The sequence below is a fragment of the Nannobrachium achirus genome, assembly GCF_963921795.1.
Source record: "Nannobrachium achirus genome assembly, chromosome: 9".
Taxonomy (NCBI): Eukaryota; Metazoa; Chordata; class Actinopteri; order Myctophiformes; family Myctophidae; genus Nannobrachium; species Nannobrachium achirus.
In genome coordinates this window covers 48,261,279-48,280,135 of record NC_137818.1, presented here as the reverse complement: position 1 = coordinate 48,280,135, position 18,857 = coordinate 48,261,279, and the positions used below count along the sequence as shown (strand labels likewise).

The following is an 18,857-nucleotide window of genomic DNA, read 5'->3' as shown; positions in this document are numbered from 1 at the left end:
GTTCATCTAAGACTGACATCATATTGATGATGTCATGATGTTCACAAACTGCATACCAAGTAACTTGTCTTTTGGGTAAATAAACCATTTAAAAAAAATGTTGAGCAAAGTTAATCTGTCTCTTTGCATGTTCAGCGAACAAATTCCACATTGGTTACCAGGAAGTGCTGGTTGAAAGTGGGACTTGTTTCGCATTGTTGCTAACTTAATTGTGTTCTGATCACTTTAACATCTTTCACATTATCAATTCAACAATCATTATGGCTGATGAGGACGAAAGGTATGACGGGATATTGCTTGCTATGGCACAACACGAAGGAGGCGTACAGGAGATAGTTAACGCATTCTTCAGCTTCCTCCGCCGCAAGACAGATTTCTTCACGGGTGGGGAACATGGCGCCCCTGAAAAGCTTCTGAAAGAGGCCTTCACTCACCACAGTACGCTGGCATTGAAAGCCCACAGAGTCAAACAGGACAGACAGGAGGAGATGAAAGAGAAAGCAGAGAGAGCAGCCGCTAAGATTGCAGAGGAAGAGAGGAAGGAAAAAAATGAAGCTGGACCCCAGATTTGTGCATTGACCGACGAGAAAGCAGAGAAACGTATAAATGAAATCAACCAGAGAAATCAACAAGAAGGGACAAAAGAGCCTGTGAACACGAAAAGTGTGTGTGAAGAGGAGAAAGCAGACAAGGGGTCAGATTCAGAGGTAGAGGAAGATGAGAAGGATAAAGATAAAGATAAGATGAAGCCTAATGCTGATAATGGCGCTGACCTGCCCAACTATAAGTGGACACAGAGCTTATCTGAAGTTGACCTGGTGGTGCCCTTTGATGTGATGTTCCCTATCAGAGGGAAGGACGTGGTGGTCAACATCCAACGGCGATCCCTGAAGATTGGCCTGAAGGGACATCCTCCTATCATCGACGGAGAGCTCTGCAACGAGGTGAAGGTAGAAGAGAGCTCCTGGGTCATAGAGAATGGTAAGATTGTTACTGTTCACCTGGAGAAGATCAATACAATGGTGTGGTGGAACAGGATAGTTACCACGGATCCAGAAATCAACACCATGGAGATCTGTCCCGAGAACTCAAAGCTCTCAGACCTAGATGGAGAGACACGAGGCATGGTAGAGAAAATGATGTATGACCAGAGGCAGAAATCCATGGGCCTACCCACCTCTGAGGAGCAGAAGAAACATGACATTCTTAAAAGGTTCATGGCTCAGCACCCAGAAATGGATTTCTCCAAAGCCAAAATTAGCTGAGGGCTGCCTTCAGTCAGCCGCAACTAATTACCAGGAGGCAGTGTTGGGATCCAGGACAGTAGTAGGGGGCAGCGAAGGAAATTTAAACCAAACCAAAGACAACTGAGAACCCCCTGGAAGACCACCGAGATGTTGAGGAAGAGCAGGAGCACTGGACTGGTCTTGTGTCCTTTATGCAGAACACAAGAGTCCTGCCCAACTGTCAGTCAGCTCTTTTTCCTATTCCTCATTCACATATCTGCTTGTCATTACGTCACACTGTCATACTCCAATCAAAGCTCTCGTTCAGTAGGGAAGGCTCCTTTAAATACGTCTCTCTTTCTCTAACTATGCTTGGTTATCCGAAGCCTCGGATACATACGCGTTGCAAGCTGAGCTTCCTCCTCCACTTTGATCAGTCTGGCATAAGCTCAAATACTTGTGATTTCGTGTGTTGATTCAAGTTATGTATCTCTATGGGGTCTTGCTTGCTTAGTGTTCCCAGATTTTGCATAGCAAGCTGCTCGAATAAAATTCAGGGAACATCGCCTAACGTGAGCCCTTTAACGCCAAGATTAACTGTATTCCATTTATGCACTAAATGGTTAAATCTACTTTGACGTGCGTGTTCCTGACTTAAAGTAATTTCTGGAGAAAAAACAACAACAGAATACATACAGCATACAAAAAAACTTAGTTAATAGTGAAATAGAAGATCTACAAGCTCCAATGGGCCACATTGCGAGGCGTTGTGAGCTTATAGATTTTCTATTATGTGGTTATTAATTCAAAATATATATATAAAAAAAAAATGTTGGGTCCCTGGGAGCTTTATAAGCTGCGGATCTCAGCTTATAAAGTTTGGGAACCAATGATTAGACCGTACAGGAAAGGTTTTTCCTGACTGGCATCCTTCACCTTTTTCTCACAGGTATCATTTGGGCTGAAACTGGCCAAATTTGGAGAGGACTAATATGTCTGAATGGCGTCCAGCAGATTACCAAGCGTGTCTATGAAGGGAGCGCTCGTTTTATGGTTAGATGTCACAGTTATTGTCCACGACATTAAGTTATTGTCCACGACATTGCAAGCGGCACGAAGGCCAGCGGACCTTGGTCCTGCTCTTCGCCCCCGAGCGCCGCAGGCGCGAGTTACGAAGCCGTGGTGAATGCAATCGTTATATTTATGCCCAGGCCGTAAGGCCTGGGCAAGCGCACGATAAACGCAATGATAATTGGGTTTTGGTGCACCTCGCGCAGTCCAAGTGACTACAACCGAGCGCTCCCTACGTCCGGTTCAGCCAATCACAGGGGGCTTGGGGGAGACCGGAACCAGACCGGAACAGGGACAGCCTTGGGCATACGCCAGACGCGTCTGAATGTGCCTCCCCACATTTCTTTTTTTTAGGTTATTTGAAACATTTATATTTTTACTTTAATGTCATAATAATTGAAGTAAATGACAGTAGGATTGCAGATTGGGTTGAAGTCTTACTCAAATATGGAGTTAATGGCCTACAATATATGTTATTAGGCCACATACTAAAGTAGGCTACTGATTTCATAGGGTGAATCATGAGCATAAAACATTTGATTCTGTGTCAAAAACTATTTGAATATTTAATTATATTATATAGGCCTATACTATGTTTAATAAATAAATACCCTTTGTTTTGCCATTTTAAAATTTTCTTTGACACAGAATCAAATGTTTTACGTACTTAATTCACCAGGAGCATGGATGGCTTGGGCTTGGTTTGGAGGCCGGATGAGTTTGATACCACCTGTGCCAAGCGGGATGGCGAAAGGCAGGATGAGCTGCCTGGAGTCTGGTATCTCCCAGGCCCTCCTCGAATTGGAGATGACAGGAAAGCCATTATCATCGTTTCTTTTCCTCAGCTGGTGTCTTTCCAGGAGTTTCTGATCAATACACGCTAGCTTGGGAGCTTGTCAATCAAGCTAGCCACTCTCCTAAGGCATACTCTATTTTATCATAATTTTTGAAGCGGTGAGAACCGCTTCCAAGGTATAGCTTTGTCTGTCCCGTGTCCCGTGCATGTCCATTTCAGAATGAAGAATTGAGGATTGGTCAAGCTCACATGACAATTTGGCTCTCCAGACAAAATCATTCAGAATGTATAGATCTAGACACACACATAGAATAAAGATTCACCGCTTCACTTCGAAGCGGTGAATAATTTAACAAACACATATCATGGTGATTGAAAGGAGACTAGCGACTGGAAGCATAAAGTATTTATGACAATGTTTATTAAGGTTATAAAATCAAGTTTTCGGCAAAAACCCATTCACAATGGGGCATAATTCCTTTTGGTACCAACAGGGGAGAAAACAACTAAACTAGCAGCCGTTCATATGAACTTTCTCTTGAAGTCTCTTCCTATATCGCCTTAACTTGCAAGCTGAATACTATGCTGGCTGAGACCTTTGCTGTTGTGTACAAGAACTTCACAGGACAATACGCTGTTTTTGAACTTTTAGGCTACTAGGTGTTCAGGCCGCTATTCAGCTGAAAGTTGCCTTCAGTGTCTACTGTCTAACATCCACGTTGCCTGGTAACAGCGATGGGAACCAGGCCAGTGGTAGGAGGCAGTCAATGAGTATCCACTGGAAACGTTCCAAGGTGTTGATGACCAGGCTGACGACTGTGATGTCAGGGCAGAGCAGGAGCACTGGAGGAGAGTGTAGCACCAATTCACCCAGCTGCAGCAGGAGGTGGAATCAGAATGCCAGGAGCAACCAGCAGCAGTGCACAAAGACATTAGACCAGTGTTTCCCAATCCAAGGTCTTGGCCTCTGTGTCTGCCCTTTCCAGCCTGTGTTTTGCCCTGTTGTGACTGCCTTTGCCCAATGTGTCCTCTCCCTTGAGCTCCTCTCTCCCTCCCATCACGTTTATACAACTAGACAGTGATTGAGAGAATCGTTCCACCTGGGGTTCCCTGTGGTGACTGTTTTTTGCTTTAATTGAGACTGTGGGGTGTTAATGGGTTTGGTTTTCAAGATAGTAAAAGGGGCTTTGATTGATTGATTGAAGGCTTTATTAGAAGTTTTGCATAGGAAAATGTACAGATTCATGACGGTACAGTTCACTGGTACAAGGTCTACTAAAAGGAGATCCATGAAAAGACTAAGCTTATTTCAACAGGAAACCATTTAAGTATCTCATATAACATTGAATGACAGACAAATAGAACACAGTACTATGCAGTAGACATGTAAAGAAAAAAAGAAAGAAAAAGAAAACAGTAGGTCTATACAATCAGTAAGTACAGTATATACAATATATACAAGGAAGGGGCAGGTAACAGTAAGTCTAAACAATCAGTATGTACAGTATATACAAGGAAGGGGCAGGGAAGGTTGGGCTAGGTTTTTACCAGTTGTGAACAGTTGCTGCCTGTAAGTGGTTTTTTAGGGCAATTTTAAAGGATGCTAGTGATCCACACTCCTTTATGGCCTTCGGTAAGGCATTCCACATTTTTGTGGTATAGCAGAAGAACGAGTTCGACCCTTTCTTTGAGTTGACTCTGGGTTGAACGTGATCTGTGGCACTGCCTCTGGTGTTGTAATTATGGACATCCTTAACGTTTATAAAGTATTTTGACAGGTACTTGGGTATCATAGTGGTGTAGTGTATCTTGTACACCAGTCCCATTGCAAGTTGCTGTACTCTGTCATCTACTCTGAGCCACCCCACTCTTAACTGGTGAGTAGCGGTGAGGTGAGTCTGATTGGGAAGGTTAAGCAGGACCCTAATTAGTTTATTTTGGGCTGTTTGGAGTTTAGTTTTTAGGGCTTGTGGGGCGTCACGATACCATACGTGGACTCCATAGTCAAAGAGGGGCTGGATTATTGCACCAGCTATGGTCTTCAGTGTGTTGAAGTTGACCATTGGGGCGATCCTCTGTAGGAAACGAGTTCGTTGGTTGATTTTTTGTATTACTTTTGAAGTAATCTTTTCGCTGGAAAGATTAGCTTCAAGGATACATCCTAAGTAAGAGATTTCGTTTTTTCGTGTTATGACCTTGTCACCCACTTTGATTGTGAAGTTCTCTACCTTTTTGAGGTTATGATTTGATCCAAAGAGGATGGACTCTGTTTTGCCCAGGTGAATTGATAATTTGTTGTCGTTAAGCCATGTGCAGATCTTACTCAGTTCAGAGTTAAGTGTCTTTTCAACCTGCAAGTGGTCCTTGCCCGAGACTAGGAGAGCCGAGTCATCCGCGAACAGGAACAGGTTGCAGTCGCAAGCAGATGCCATGTCGTTCACGTATATTAGGAACAACAGAGGTCCCAGTATGCTACCTTGAGGAACTCCACAGCTTACTGGGAGGGGGGGGGGGGCAGGGTACCGTTAATCTCCACCACCTGTTCCCTCCCCACCAGGTAAGATTGCATCCAGCTCACTGCTGCGCTGTCAAGACCGATGGCTTTTAGTTTCTCAATCAGAATAGCATGATCCACGGTGTCAAATGCCTTCTGGAGGTCCATCATGACCATGCCACTATATTTGCCCTGATCCGCTTCGCGTTTGATTTGGTCAGTCAAATAGAGAAGGCATGTGTCAGTGGAATGGGATTTTCTGAATCCAGATTGGAACTCGTAAATCAGATTATTCTCATCGAGATATCTTGCAATCTGTTCGTAGACTATTTTCTCCATGACTTTGGATATGGAGCTAAGAATGGAAACGGGGCGGTAGTTTCCAGGGTCTAGTTTGCTACCTTTTTTGTGCAGGGGGGTTACTTTTGCTAGTTTGAAGTCCTGGGGGACATGACCCTGTTCGATGGAAAGGTTAATTATGTGGGTAATGATTGGAGCAATGGTGGCGGCTGAATCTCTGAGAAATCTAGCTGGGATTTTATCAAGGCCAGTGGCCTTGTGTTGAGGTAGGGCGCTCAATTTTTTAAACACTTCATCAGTTGTCACTGTGGAAAGTTTAAAGCTGTCTTTACTGACGCCCAGTTTTTTGTAGAATGTATTAACAAATTCTTCACCATACCGCCCAGATGGGGCGACCAGTCTTTTGACCAGTGAACGGGCTGTGGTGGTAAAGGTTTTGTTAAGATGGGTAGCCACTTCACCTTTGTCAGAAATGAGAGCGGCGTCCGTTTTGATGTTTATGTTGTGGCATATGGTTTTTGATTTTAAGCCTAATTGGTTGTTAAGCAACTTCCATAGGTCTCGTGGTTTGTTTTTGTATTCATCGATTTTGTCGTCGATGTAGTTTTTTTTGGCGGATCTAACTAGGGCGGTTGTCTGGTTTCTAAGTCTCTTGCATTGAGCAGTAAGATGCTCAACGTGGATTTTGAGGCCAGGGTTGAATTTTTTCCTGAGCTTTTTGCAGCACTTTCGTTTTTCATCGTATTTTTTGTCTCTGAGTTTAGCTGATTCTGCAATATCTGAGTTATACCATGGCTCTTGGCGGGCTTTAACCCTGGTGGTATTCAAGGGGGCCACGTCGTCTAGAGCATTGGTCAATTTGGTTTTAAAACCGCGCCATGCTTCTTCGACATCTGTACACTGCAGCTCTGGGGAAAAGTCTACACCCGCTAGTTTGAGATTAAAAGCCTCACTGGAGTAGTTCTTCAGGCTTCTACACACAGAGAAATAAGGGTACGTTTCTGTACCCTAAAAGGTCCATTTGTCATAACAGTACCCTGTGATTGGTAGAAGGTACTTAAATGGCCCTTATGGTGACAACTGTGGACCTTTATTGCATTTTAAAAGGTACAAAATAATTGTTGGCCACTTAAGGTACATATTTGTACCCTTTTGACCAGGAGGAGGAGCTACTGTTTATGGGGGGAAATGCAACAGTCAGATGTAGTTTGTGAGGGAAAAGACAGTGAGAGATGTATCTTTTGCTTAGAGAGCAAACATGTTTAGCCTACTGTACCTTGAGATTAGTCATAAAATGTACTCATTGGAGTAAGAAGCACTTACAACTAGAAGTTATTCTGACTGTGACTCAACATGCCAGCTAACTACTTGCTGGACTGGAGTCTGGAGCCAAGAGCTACATGGCTGACATGGAACATTTGAATTATCTATTTTTCTCAAAGTCCTGTGAAATCTGAAAGGTGTGGAAGACTGCAAGGCAAAGGTGAGAAAAACTCTGTGTTTTATTTTCTTCCAAATTGGTCAAAACTTTAATCTCAAGTGCTGTTTAGTGCTAACTGTTTGAAAGGTTAGCTGCTAGCAGCTTATGTTATCAGGTTAGAGTTAGCAGGTTGGAATGAATAACTAACTAAATGTAAGGGCATCTTGGCATACATTTGACATTATCCCAAAGAGTGAATAATTAGTTGTACACTAAAAAAGGTGGTTCACATAAATGAATTAACTTAAAAGTATAGCATTTCCTTGTTAAATGTAGTGGAGGGTAAGTATAAAGTAGCCACTCAGACATGTACAGACATGTTCTTTTAGAGTTGCACAGATCAATAAGGTACAATGTTGCCACGCAGGGTACATAAATGTTCCTTTAAAGGTGTGAAGGTACAAAACCAATACTGGCTGGTTAATGTGTTTGTTATTTTGTCATTATCTTTACCAGGGCTTGTGCAAGGAAGCAGGAGGAGAAGCAGGAGATTCTTGGATGACTTGAATGGAATGCTGCACTACATATGCATAGATTGTTTATGTACTTTCAAAACCAAAGGTATATTTTATGCTCTCAAAATATTTTCTCAGTTATTCAACTAATCCATTTTAAGCAGTGTATCCACCCCTATTTGTGTGACATCCTGTTTTGCTTCTTTTATACCATCTTTCCTTCTACCCAGGTGGGTCATTGGATGATAATGCCAGAGCCCTGTTTTGGATGTACTGCTCCAGAGCACATCTAGATATAAATGCACAAAAAGGCGGAGGCACTACGAGACCTGCTCTGAAGACCTGTCAGGTAAATAAACATTTCAAGCAGCAGGGAAAACACTTGTCCCTCATTGCCATTCAGGGATATTTCTTAATGTTTATTTTTTAATGTGCTTAAATCTAGAGAAAATATCTGGAGATTCACACCACTGGAGTCCATGTGGTATATGCCAGAAAACCAGTATTCAGCACTGCAAAGTACAGTCAAGTCAAGTTGGAGGATTAAGATGGCCTTCCAGACATCCCAACTGTGTTTACAGGTGACTTTATCCACTCTACATTGCATGTACTCAAAATTGGAAGTATTTATTGGATATTTGTAAAGTTAAAATTGTTCTGCTTGCTAAGAGCCAGACTGTCTGGTGTAGATACTGTTCTGTTCCTCATGGATGTGCTGTTTTGAACTTCAAAGTGCACACTATTTATGCCTGTATAACATTTGTTTGTATTTTTAAGTAATTACTAGGTAAGAGTGACTTAATATTGGGTCTGATTGTATTTGTATTCCTTACAGTAACACAAGGCTGCAGCACATTACAAACTGCTATTCAAGGATCAAGCCTGCTTCACACTGGAATTCATTTAAAGGTAACTTTAGGCTTGAAGGCAGAAAGATAAAGTTAGCATTTGTGTGAATTAACTTCTGACTTGTTTAGGATTCATGTTTGAGCATAAATATGTGCAAAAAATAAATAAATAATGTTTTTTCTTTGTATTTTAAGATTTAGAACAATCCATTCTTACTACTTATACTTGTTCTTTGTTCCCTGCCAGATTGTCATGTTGCTGCATTCCAGCCATCAGTTCCTCATGGATACTTACTGCTTCAGACCTTCTGCATTGGACTTTTGGCATCAATCCAACTGCTCCTTAACTTGTTTGCCTTTCTGTGAGTTGTCTCATTTGTTCAAAGAAGGAATTACTTTTTTATGTGCGCTTTTAGAAATGTAAATATATTATTCTTTATTTTCATTCTATACTACAGTGAATGGATAACTTGTTGGAGGGTGTGACCTCATGTTTTTTTTTTTACAGTTTTAATAAATGTTTTATTGCAGATCTGACTGGGTTTTATTTTGTGTTTGAAGAAGATCTACATGTTGCTTTTTACAACCTGTAAAAAGGTTTCCAAGAAGGTACAAGATTTTCACTGGGGGTACAGAAATGGTTTAGAGGTACAAACAAGAAGGTACAATGTTGTCACTATAGGGGTACATAAATTATTTAGAGGTAAAAACAAGAAGGTACAATATTGTCACTCGGGGTACAGAAATGGTCCTTATAAGGTACAAACAAGAAGGTACAATAATGTACCAGTGTTAAAGGTACAATTCTGTACCCAGCGAGGGTACGCCCCCAGCGACGAAGCCTTTGTACCTTTTAAGGTACAAAACCGGCCCTTTATTTCTCTGTGTGTAGCAACAACAGTTCTGTGGCCACTAGCCTTGGGTTTGTGTATTTTTCGGGTAGAGTAGATCATATAATGATCACTAAGACCGCATACAATAGCCCCGCTAGCGGTGACTTTGGACTTGTCAGTGGTTACGACGAGATCTATGAGGGTTTGAGAGTGCTCTGTCACCCTGGTGGGTACTGTGACAAGCTGAGTGAGGCTGTATTGATTGCATAACCCATCAAAGGACTTGAACATGGGTGCGTCTTTACGCAAAATGTCCACATTCCAGTCGCCCAAAATGTGATACTCAGTACCGTCCACCTTTGCTAAGCTCTCCTCAAACAGCTCAAAGAAATCATTCTGATCAGGTGGTCTATAGACAGCGCATACTAGTATGTTTTTTGCATGTTCAAAGATTACCTCAATCCACACAGTTTCAAGAGAACTGTGGTGTAAGTCTGGACGGGGGATAAAATTGACATCATTATGTACATACATGCAAACTCCGCCTCCCCACCTGTTTCTATCATTCCTGATTACAGTGTAGTTGGCAATTTCAATGCTAGCATCTGTAAACGAGTCATCAAGTTTAGTTTCAGAGAAGGAGCTATTGATGTTTAAATGGACTAGATGAAGTCCTGGTTTCGCAAAAACAACAGAGTGCATGTTCTCTGTAGTGATCGAGCCAACGTCGGAGCTGGGGGGCTCTTTGTCTTCGACCGAGACAGGAAAGTTTGTCGTGGGGGGGAGGTGGTCATCATAGTCCGGTTGTAGTTGAGACTGAAGTGGGGGAGCGGTGGGGGTGGGGGGGAGGCCAGGTTCCTTTGTTGACTGGGAGCTCAAACAGGAGGAGATCCATGCCTTTTCGACCGCACGGGGTGTTGGTGTGGCGGCGCCGACAGCTTCAAAGCCAAGATATGCCGCCAGCCACGACTGATCTCGATCCCTGGGGGGTGGCGGGACCAGCGGGGGGGCATCCGGCTCGACGGTCATCTCCGGCGATCTAGCGGCTGCGAACTGGGCACCAGCATCCTCGGTGACGGGGGGGGGCGGCAGGGGGACATCCAGGTCAACGTCGGCGCTGTTTTTATCGGGCGGCGGCTCGAACACCACGGCCGCGAGCTGGTCACGAGTAGCCTCGATGTTGGAGCTTTGCTGTAGAGAGCCGGGTGGGCATCCATAGCACTCGTCACCAGTAGAACCCGTGTCGATGTTTCCTCCGCTGGGGTTCTTTGTCTCGGAAAGCAGCTGTAGTTCCCTCGTGAGACGGGCGGCTTGCCGAGTGACTACGGGACCTGGATTAACCTCAATATCACCAGAAAGAAGCAGGATAAAGTAAATGATGGACCGCCTGTCCATTCTGCCTATCTGGGGTTTGTTCTTAGTCAACAGCAGCGTCCCAAGGACCGTCAGTTTACCGAAGCCGAGATGTTTTGGCTCCGATCCAATGTGGAGGAAAAAAAACACTGCGTGATTCCTCTCCATCCCGCACATAAATCTCCGTATATAGGCTACAATTATGAGCGTTCCATGGTGAACTGAGATACGAGTCGGCAAACCAAACAAGAAACAATAGGAAAAAAAGAAGAAAAAGTATCCCTCCTTTCCATTGTCCCTGGACGGAGCGAACGAAAAGATGCGACCGTTCACGTCGACTGCTGCTGCTGCCCTCAATACCCTCATACCTGACTAACTACCTCACCAAAGTCAGTGACACCCACACTATTTATTAGAGAGAGCGACAACAACGATCTTGTACCACCAACCTATAGAAGAAAAAACAAAATATGTTAAAGGGATGGTTTCAGGGCATTCGAGAGAGGGCGAGATCATTTAGCGACCTACAACTGGGTTTGGGGTATTCCACACTTTGGTGGCAGTGCTTTCTACAGTGCAGTAGTAGTTACTAAATTGTCTTTCTACTGCACTGCCACCAAGTGTGGAATGCCCTGACACCATCCTTTTAAAAAATTGGATCACTGGCTTCCTTCAAAACAGGCCTGACAATCCATCTTTCAGTAGGCTTACTGTAACTGTCTGCGGGACACTTCCAGTTAACAGCAGACATACAAGCTCACGTCGCGTCGCAGATGCAACCGTTGTGAGCTTGTAGATGATACTCGGCTGCGACGCTGGAAATGCCACTCGCCTTCTGCGCAATGCACAATTGGATGTTGGAAAGTTGTGGATAGAGTAACCCCAAACGTCCATTGAGTTCTCTGGAGTGGTGCAAGCTTGACATCACGTATAGCCTGTAAATAGGCAACCACACCATACCTTTCGAGTATTATAGTGAGCAGCTACACTTGCAATTCTGGGAAATTGCAAGTGTGGTTGCACTGACGCGACTCACGCGAGTCGCGAGAAAACATAGGATTTCATCAAAGCGTCCCGCAAAGCTTGGCCAATGTGAGATGGGGGACAAACAGACAAAGCCAGCGCAAAAATAAATAAAATGGGACACTGGGACATTATTAATTCCATTTATATTATATATTGTGACGTCAAGTGAAGCATGACCAAAAACTAAAAGCAATTTTTTAAAGCGGTGCAAACTGCTCCTACGTTTTGTGTCTGTCAGCCAAAAAAAAAAATCAAACCTCGGTTCGAAGTGAAGCGGTGAACTGTTATTCTATGTGTTCTAGAGTTATGAACTCTGTGATCTGTACATTCTTTATATATTCTGAATGAATGAATGAATGATTTTATCTGGAGAGCCGAATTGTCATGTGAAGCTTGACCAATCCTCAAAGTATCCAATCATCAGACCGGGACGGACACTACACACATATTCTGGACGTACGGGACAGATAAAACCTGTTCATTCTGGACTGAAATGACCATATATGGACATGGGACACACATTTTGTTTTTGAAAAAACCTGTTCATTCTGGACTGAAATGACCATATATGGACATGAAACACACATTTTGTTTTTGAAAAAACCTGTTCATTCTGGACTGAAATGACCATATATGGGCGTGGGACACACAAAGCCACTCATTGGAAGCGGCTTTCACCGCTTCAAATATTTTATCCGAGCTATTACACACAGGGGGCTGTATTTTGATTGTCCAGTACCAGCTCCTATGCCTTAACTTAAAGGCCTGTCCATACTGTCTCCAACCACCAAACTTTTCATCTGAGAGTTCTGACTTTCCGACATGCAGCTTTCCCAACTCTAATCGGGGTAATGCTTTTTCAGAAGATGCGAGTGACGTAATTTTGTAGTTGAACAGACCTTTCTGTTCGGTGGTCAGAAACAATATGTACAGGCCTCTAAGTTAAGGCTTAAGAGCTGGTACTTGAAACCTTGACCAAATATGGAGTCATACACATAGATATGTCATAGAAGATTTATGCCATTGGCCACATGAAGTCCGAGATTCACAAAAAGCCACACTAGACTCTGTTGTCTTGTTTTAATTAGAACTATAAAGTGCAGATGACAATCCATTTGACAATGAAATTCTTTGAAAAAGAAAGTTATGTGTCGCCTAATAAAGAACTGACATCATAGTATTGATGTCAGTGTAACTGTACAGTGGGCACTGTGATGTTTATTTAGGCCTATTTATGTATTTATTTTTGACAGATTGCTAAACAACAGATTGCAAGTTTTCAAATGACATGATAATTTGAATTAAACCACTCCAAAAAGTTTGGAAACTTATTTTAGTTTGGACAATCTGTGTCCAAAATGACTTGCCTCCAATGATTGCCATATGCATCCATGACGGATTCATGTATACTGTATTGGGACTTTTCGGTCTCACCTGCAAAAGCAGTTTTTGTTATGTTGTTGTTGACTACCGGTATGTTATTTTGTCAAAAAGAAAAGGGGGGAAAAAAACTCTGTGAGGTTGGTTTGTGTCCAGATAGAGTGGAGGTTAAGTCTTGTGGGTCTCAGTGTGTGAAGGTGATTTTGACCAGCAGGATACAGAGGTGGTCTGTTACGGGAGATTGGCTGTGGGGCTCATTCATTGGAGAATTGGAGGCTCCAACCTGGACCAGAGTTCCAAAAAGAGTTCCAGGTAAAATACTAAAAAACTTCAGTAGGGGGCGCCCGCTGGCCAGGTGGTCAAGGCGCGTACCATATACTAGGCTATGATGCCTGCTGGCGTCGCCGGTTCGATTCCTGATCCGGACGACCTTTGCCACATGTCATTCCCCATCTCTCTCCCCATTTCCTGTCAGTCTACTGTCCTGTCAAATAAAGGCATAAAAGCCCAAAAACAAATCATAAAAAAAATAATAAAAAAAATCAGTAACTGTATTGGTATTAGCCTGACACTTCAGTCCGCACATCACCCCCCCCTGTTGGTGTGAGATGTCTGGCGCTCGCAGTCAGGCAATATTGGTATAGGCCTACTGGAGATGAAACAAACCAGGGAGAGTGGAGACCAGGGAAAAGGAAGTGATCCCGGAAGTTGTCATTGGTTGCCCTGGACAGCAGGCACATGCACAGATGGGGCACAACAAGGGGGCATGCTTACCTGGAGTGGGGTGGCTCAAAGTAGCTGACACAGCATCTTGCAATGGTCCTGGGCGGGGTTGCACCAGCTGTTACTAAGTTATAACGTAGCCTAGTTGTAACGTAAATGGCTTCTAAGTCAAGACTTACGCATTACTAAAATGTCAGGTGTTGCACCACACAAATTTGTTCTTACGTATCTCTAAGTAACAACTAAATATTTACACCTCCCCTTGGGTAGCACTAAGTCTTTACTAAGTAACCTATCTCTATGGGAGACTGGGAGTAGAGCAACTACACTACTAACGTGGCAGACGGCATTATATCGGCTATTTAATTAATTCAACAATGAAACGACCCATCTGTTTAAAACATACATTAAGCCCAATATACATTTCGGCCATTTGAAAATAGCCGATCTACAAGCTCACGATGTGTGTGCTATTAATAGAGTATTTTTATATTGCAGGATTGATACTTTTTTAATTCATTTGAATACTTTTCAACCACTGCACACAGCACAACAGCGAATTGAACGGTGCGCTCTCTTTCCCTGTGTCTCCAAATATGCTTATATTACTTCACAACGGGGAAAGATGTATGAGGCCAATATAATTTGTGATACAATCCGTTTGCAGGGCAGTGCGCTGCGCAGGGATGCGCTCGCACTGTGCACGCATAACAGTGACTTTGTGTACTTGCCACTGCCAGTGGAGAGACAGAGCTCTCTGTTGACAAAAGACGATACAAGCTTTACTAGAAACAGTTCGTTTTCATTGGATTCGGGAGCTATGACGTCATTTTATGCGACTATACATTACTTTAGGAACAGTCTACGCATTACTAGTTACGTTATGCCTTAAGCAGTCGTGGTGCAACACCTGTTAGTAACTCACTTAGTTACAAACTAACTAGTAGTTACTAAGCCTCTAGTAAGGACTTTACTCCCTAACTTAGGGCAGAACTTACGTTCTGGTGGTGCAACTGGCCCCTGGTGTACAAGATACACTACACCGCCATGATACCCATGTAACTGACACCGTAACTACTTCCTAAAGGTCAAGGATGTCCACGATCACAACACCAGAGGCAGCTCCACTGTTCCATGTAGATTTATAACACTAAACAAGGCTCTAATTCGTTCTCCTGCTATACCACCAACATGTGGAACGCCCTTCCGCAAGCCTTAAAGGAGTGCAAAGCCATAGCCTCATTCAAAATTGGTATGAAAAGTCACCTTCAGATGGCTGCTACTCGAGACTTGTAAATAGACTAAGCCCCAGCATGCCCCCCCCTTTTCTGCATTTGTAATTGATGTTATCCTTTTTGTGCTTTTGAAATATGTTATCCTAAAGTACTACGGTCTATCCTTCTGTTCTGTCTTTCAATGTTATATGAGATACATAAAGTGGTTCCTGATGTGTAAATAAGCCGTAAGGCCTTCTTCTCCTTTTAGTTGACCTTGTACCGGCGTTGTACGAGTGATTTGTGCTGTCATGAATGAAATTGTACTTTTTTCTATTGCAAACTGCTGATAAACTCTTCAATCAATACAACAAAAAAAAAGAAACGCTCTAAAATTACAGTATTGTGTGTATGTGCAAGTTTGCTGGGGTGCGTGCAAGAGAGAGAGAGAGAGAGAGAGAGAGAGAGAGAGAGAGAGAGAGAGAGAGAGAGAGAGAGAGAGAGAGAGAGAGAGATGTTGCTGTTATCTAAGCATGGCCACCAGTTTAATTTGGAAAATGGTAATGAATGGTGATTAGGGAAAAGTGTGATGAAAATGTGTATGACATTTTGGTGGGACAAAAGCTTATTTCCTTGAGGAGATGAGGTCGCTACAGCTCTAATCAGTGATTTTCTTGCTGTAAATGTCATGGTTCACTTCAAATACAGGGCTGCAATCACGCAATACAGAACTTCAACACGAATGAACAAACAATTGTTCCCCATGAGTCGTTTCAATTTGTTTCCCTTGACAATGTTGCCATCTTGTGGTTGAAAACTATTACAGCAATCAAACATTTTTTTGTATTATGTAGGCCTATGCCAATTTCTTCCAGTGGATGAAAAAAGAAAAGAAAAATGGACTCCACATTTAATTAATTTGATTTGTGTGTTGGCCTCATAATAGTATAATATGTGCTTTTAGGCCTATAATAATAATAATTTGATAATGCTAAGAATATTATTGAGGACTCCTCTAACAGCACTCATCCACTTTATGCACCTCAAAGGGGGAGTGTGTGTCGCTATTTCTACAAGTCATCTTTTCGACAACCAAACCTAACCCTAACCCTAACCTCCGTGGGGTGAGTAGCGATACCTGACAACGCTCAAAGGCCTTAAAAAAAATCTTAACCGTGTGAACTGAGCGGTGGTCGTGGAGGCTGCGCAACAGCACTACTGGGTGGGTGCAGCTGGGGTTGCAGTAAAAGGTTATTGGCTTGATGTGGAGTGAGACTGAATACAATTTGACAATGAGTTGTCTGCGCTGCTGGTGTTGACTGATAAGAAGATGTGTTGTGTTACCGCGGAATCTCAAATGGAGCAGTGTTGCCAGCTCATTCATTATAAGCGACTTTGGTCTTGTTTTCCTGTGGTCTCTAGATGCGGGTTGCTTTTGTTTGGGCTTGTTTCTGAAGTGTAGTTGCTTATTTGGCCTTGCTTTCAACATTCTTTTAGAAAATAACTAATTTAATAGAGTTCAAGTGGTGAATTTTGGCCTTGTTTTCATAGACCTGGTCGCTTGTTTCACGCACAGAATCTGGCAACCGGAGAGTTCTCCTGTCTCCAAAAGAAAACACTGCGTGTGTGTGTGTGCGTGTGTGTGTGTGTGTGTGTGTGTGTGTGTGTGCGCGTGTGCGTGTGCGTGTGCGTGTGTGTGTGTGTGTGTGTGTGTGTGTGTGTGTGTTGCAGTGGATGCACAGGCTATAGACTCAACAGCACCCTCTCTGGTCACCCACTGGTACTCAGGCTACATACTCAGGCTACACATACATACATACATACATACATACATACATACATACATACATACATACATACATACACGGATACACACACTGCCATGCTATGGAGCGGTCTACCACCACTCAAGAAGGCTCCAGACTTCCCAAAACAGACTGCCCTGTTTTGTGTAACTTGAGAAAGCCCTTCTGTGCGAAACGTTGTTTCAAACGCCCAGCAGGGCTTTCTCAAGTTACACAAGTTTGTTGGTTGAAAAAGAAAAAGAAAAGGCGGCAGAGCATCTGCAATCCTGTTCGCGGATGACTCGGCTCTCCTAGTCTCAGGCAGAGACATATTGCAGGTTGAAAAGGCCCTTAACTGTGAACTAAACATGATCTGCACCTGGCTCAATGACAACAGACTCTCAATTCACCTAGGTAAAACGGAATGTATCCTCTTCGGCTCTAGTCAGAAACTTAACTGAAACACATCTGCTACCTGAGTTGCATCCTGGAGGCTAACCCATCCAGTGCCTGCCCTCGACTCGACCCGACTCGCGGTTTTCCGAAACCGGCGATACAGATATCTCCATATATGAGCATAAATGGACACAGTGTCTGCCTGTCTGTCTGTGTGTATGTAATCCGCGTATCTCGAAAACCGTTCGTCCCACCGGCTTCAGATTCGGCACGCGCGTTCCCCGCCGCGGCGCGGAGTGCAGTGCCGGGCCTCGACCCGACCCGACTTGCGGTTTTCAGAGCAAAATGCTTGGAATCTCCTTATGCGGAGCTGATTGTTGACATCAGGCTGTTCCGGAGGAAATCGGCGCAAGCGCTGACTCATTGTGACATCACTTCATAAAAGGCTCTGACATCACGTACACTACATGAGTCAACACAAAATGCCATGGTTACGTATTGAATGTCATCAGTATGACGTGTTCTATATGGGCTTAAATGGACACAGGCAAACATATGGCCTGTGTCCATATATGACAACAGGTATAATGGGGTTTGCATTAAAGGGGGAACCGGCACTGTGTCTGCAACACAGTCGGAGGCACAGACAGATACAGAGATCTCCATAATGGGAATAAAGGGACACAGACAAACAGATACAGAGATCTCCATATATGGGCATAAAATGGAAGCAGACAGACAGATACAGGTATCTCCATATATGAGCATAAATGGACACAGGCAAACAAATGGTCAATACGGGTCCTACAGAGATCTCCATATATGGGCATAAAATCGACGCTTAGAGACAGATAACTCCATAGGGCATAAATGTACACAGGCAAACAGATAGTCAAAACGAGTCCTACAGAGATCTCCATATATGGGCATAAAATGGACGTAGACAGACAGATATCTCCATATATGGGCATAAATGGACACACGCAAACAGATGGTCAAAACGGATCCTATGACAACAGGTATAATGGGGTTTGCATTAAAGGGCGGGGCATTCATTCCCTACATTGTTCCCGAGTTGGCCAGGTCGCCGACTAGGCGCTCGGGCGGCCGAGATTCTAGTATATGCAAATGAGGCATTATATGGGCTAATAATGCCCAATTTGCATACTTTTCAGGTACATAAATCTGAAGATTGGATGATGCCAGGTTCAAAACTATTGTTTCCCTTTCTTGACATATTAGAGACAAAACAAATTACATAGGGGATTTTAGATATCTCTTTTTATCACTCCATAAATCATAAAATAGTGTCAACAGTCATAAAAAAAACATTTTTGCCATGTTTTTGGTGATAAAATGTGATATATCAACAAATATCAAGTGGCGATTTATGTACCTAAGTATGAGGAAAAACACATTTTGAGAAAACGGCCTTTAAAGATCGGACACACCCCCATCCTATACAAACCAATTGTAAC

General features: G+C 43.2%; 1 protein-coding gene and 1 long non-coding RNA gene across 2 annotated transcripts; both read left to right on the top strand.

Annotated features, from left to right (window-relative positions):
- Positions 1 to 260: 260 nt before the first annotated feature.
- Positions 261 to 1,265, top strand: LOC308291449 (nuclear migration protein nudC-like; the record flags this gene model as incomplete). The annotated part of the gene is made up of 1 exon (XM_080733459.1): positions 261 to 1,265. The coding sequence occupies one exon, from the start codon at positions 261 to 263 to the stop codon at positions 1,263 to 1,265; it is 1,005 nt and encodes a 334-aa protein (XP_080589585.1).
- Positions 1,266 to 8,287: 7,022 nt separating this feature from the next.
- On the top strand, positions 8,288 to 9,140 carry LOC308291926. Its single transcript, XR_013962370.1, has 3 exons — positions 8,288 to 8,403; positions 8,658 to 8,731; positions 8,918 to 9,140. It is a non-coding gene; the product is annotated as an uncharacterized lncRNA (long non-coding RNA).
- Positions 9,141 to 18,857: the final 9,717 nt, after the last annotated feature.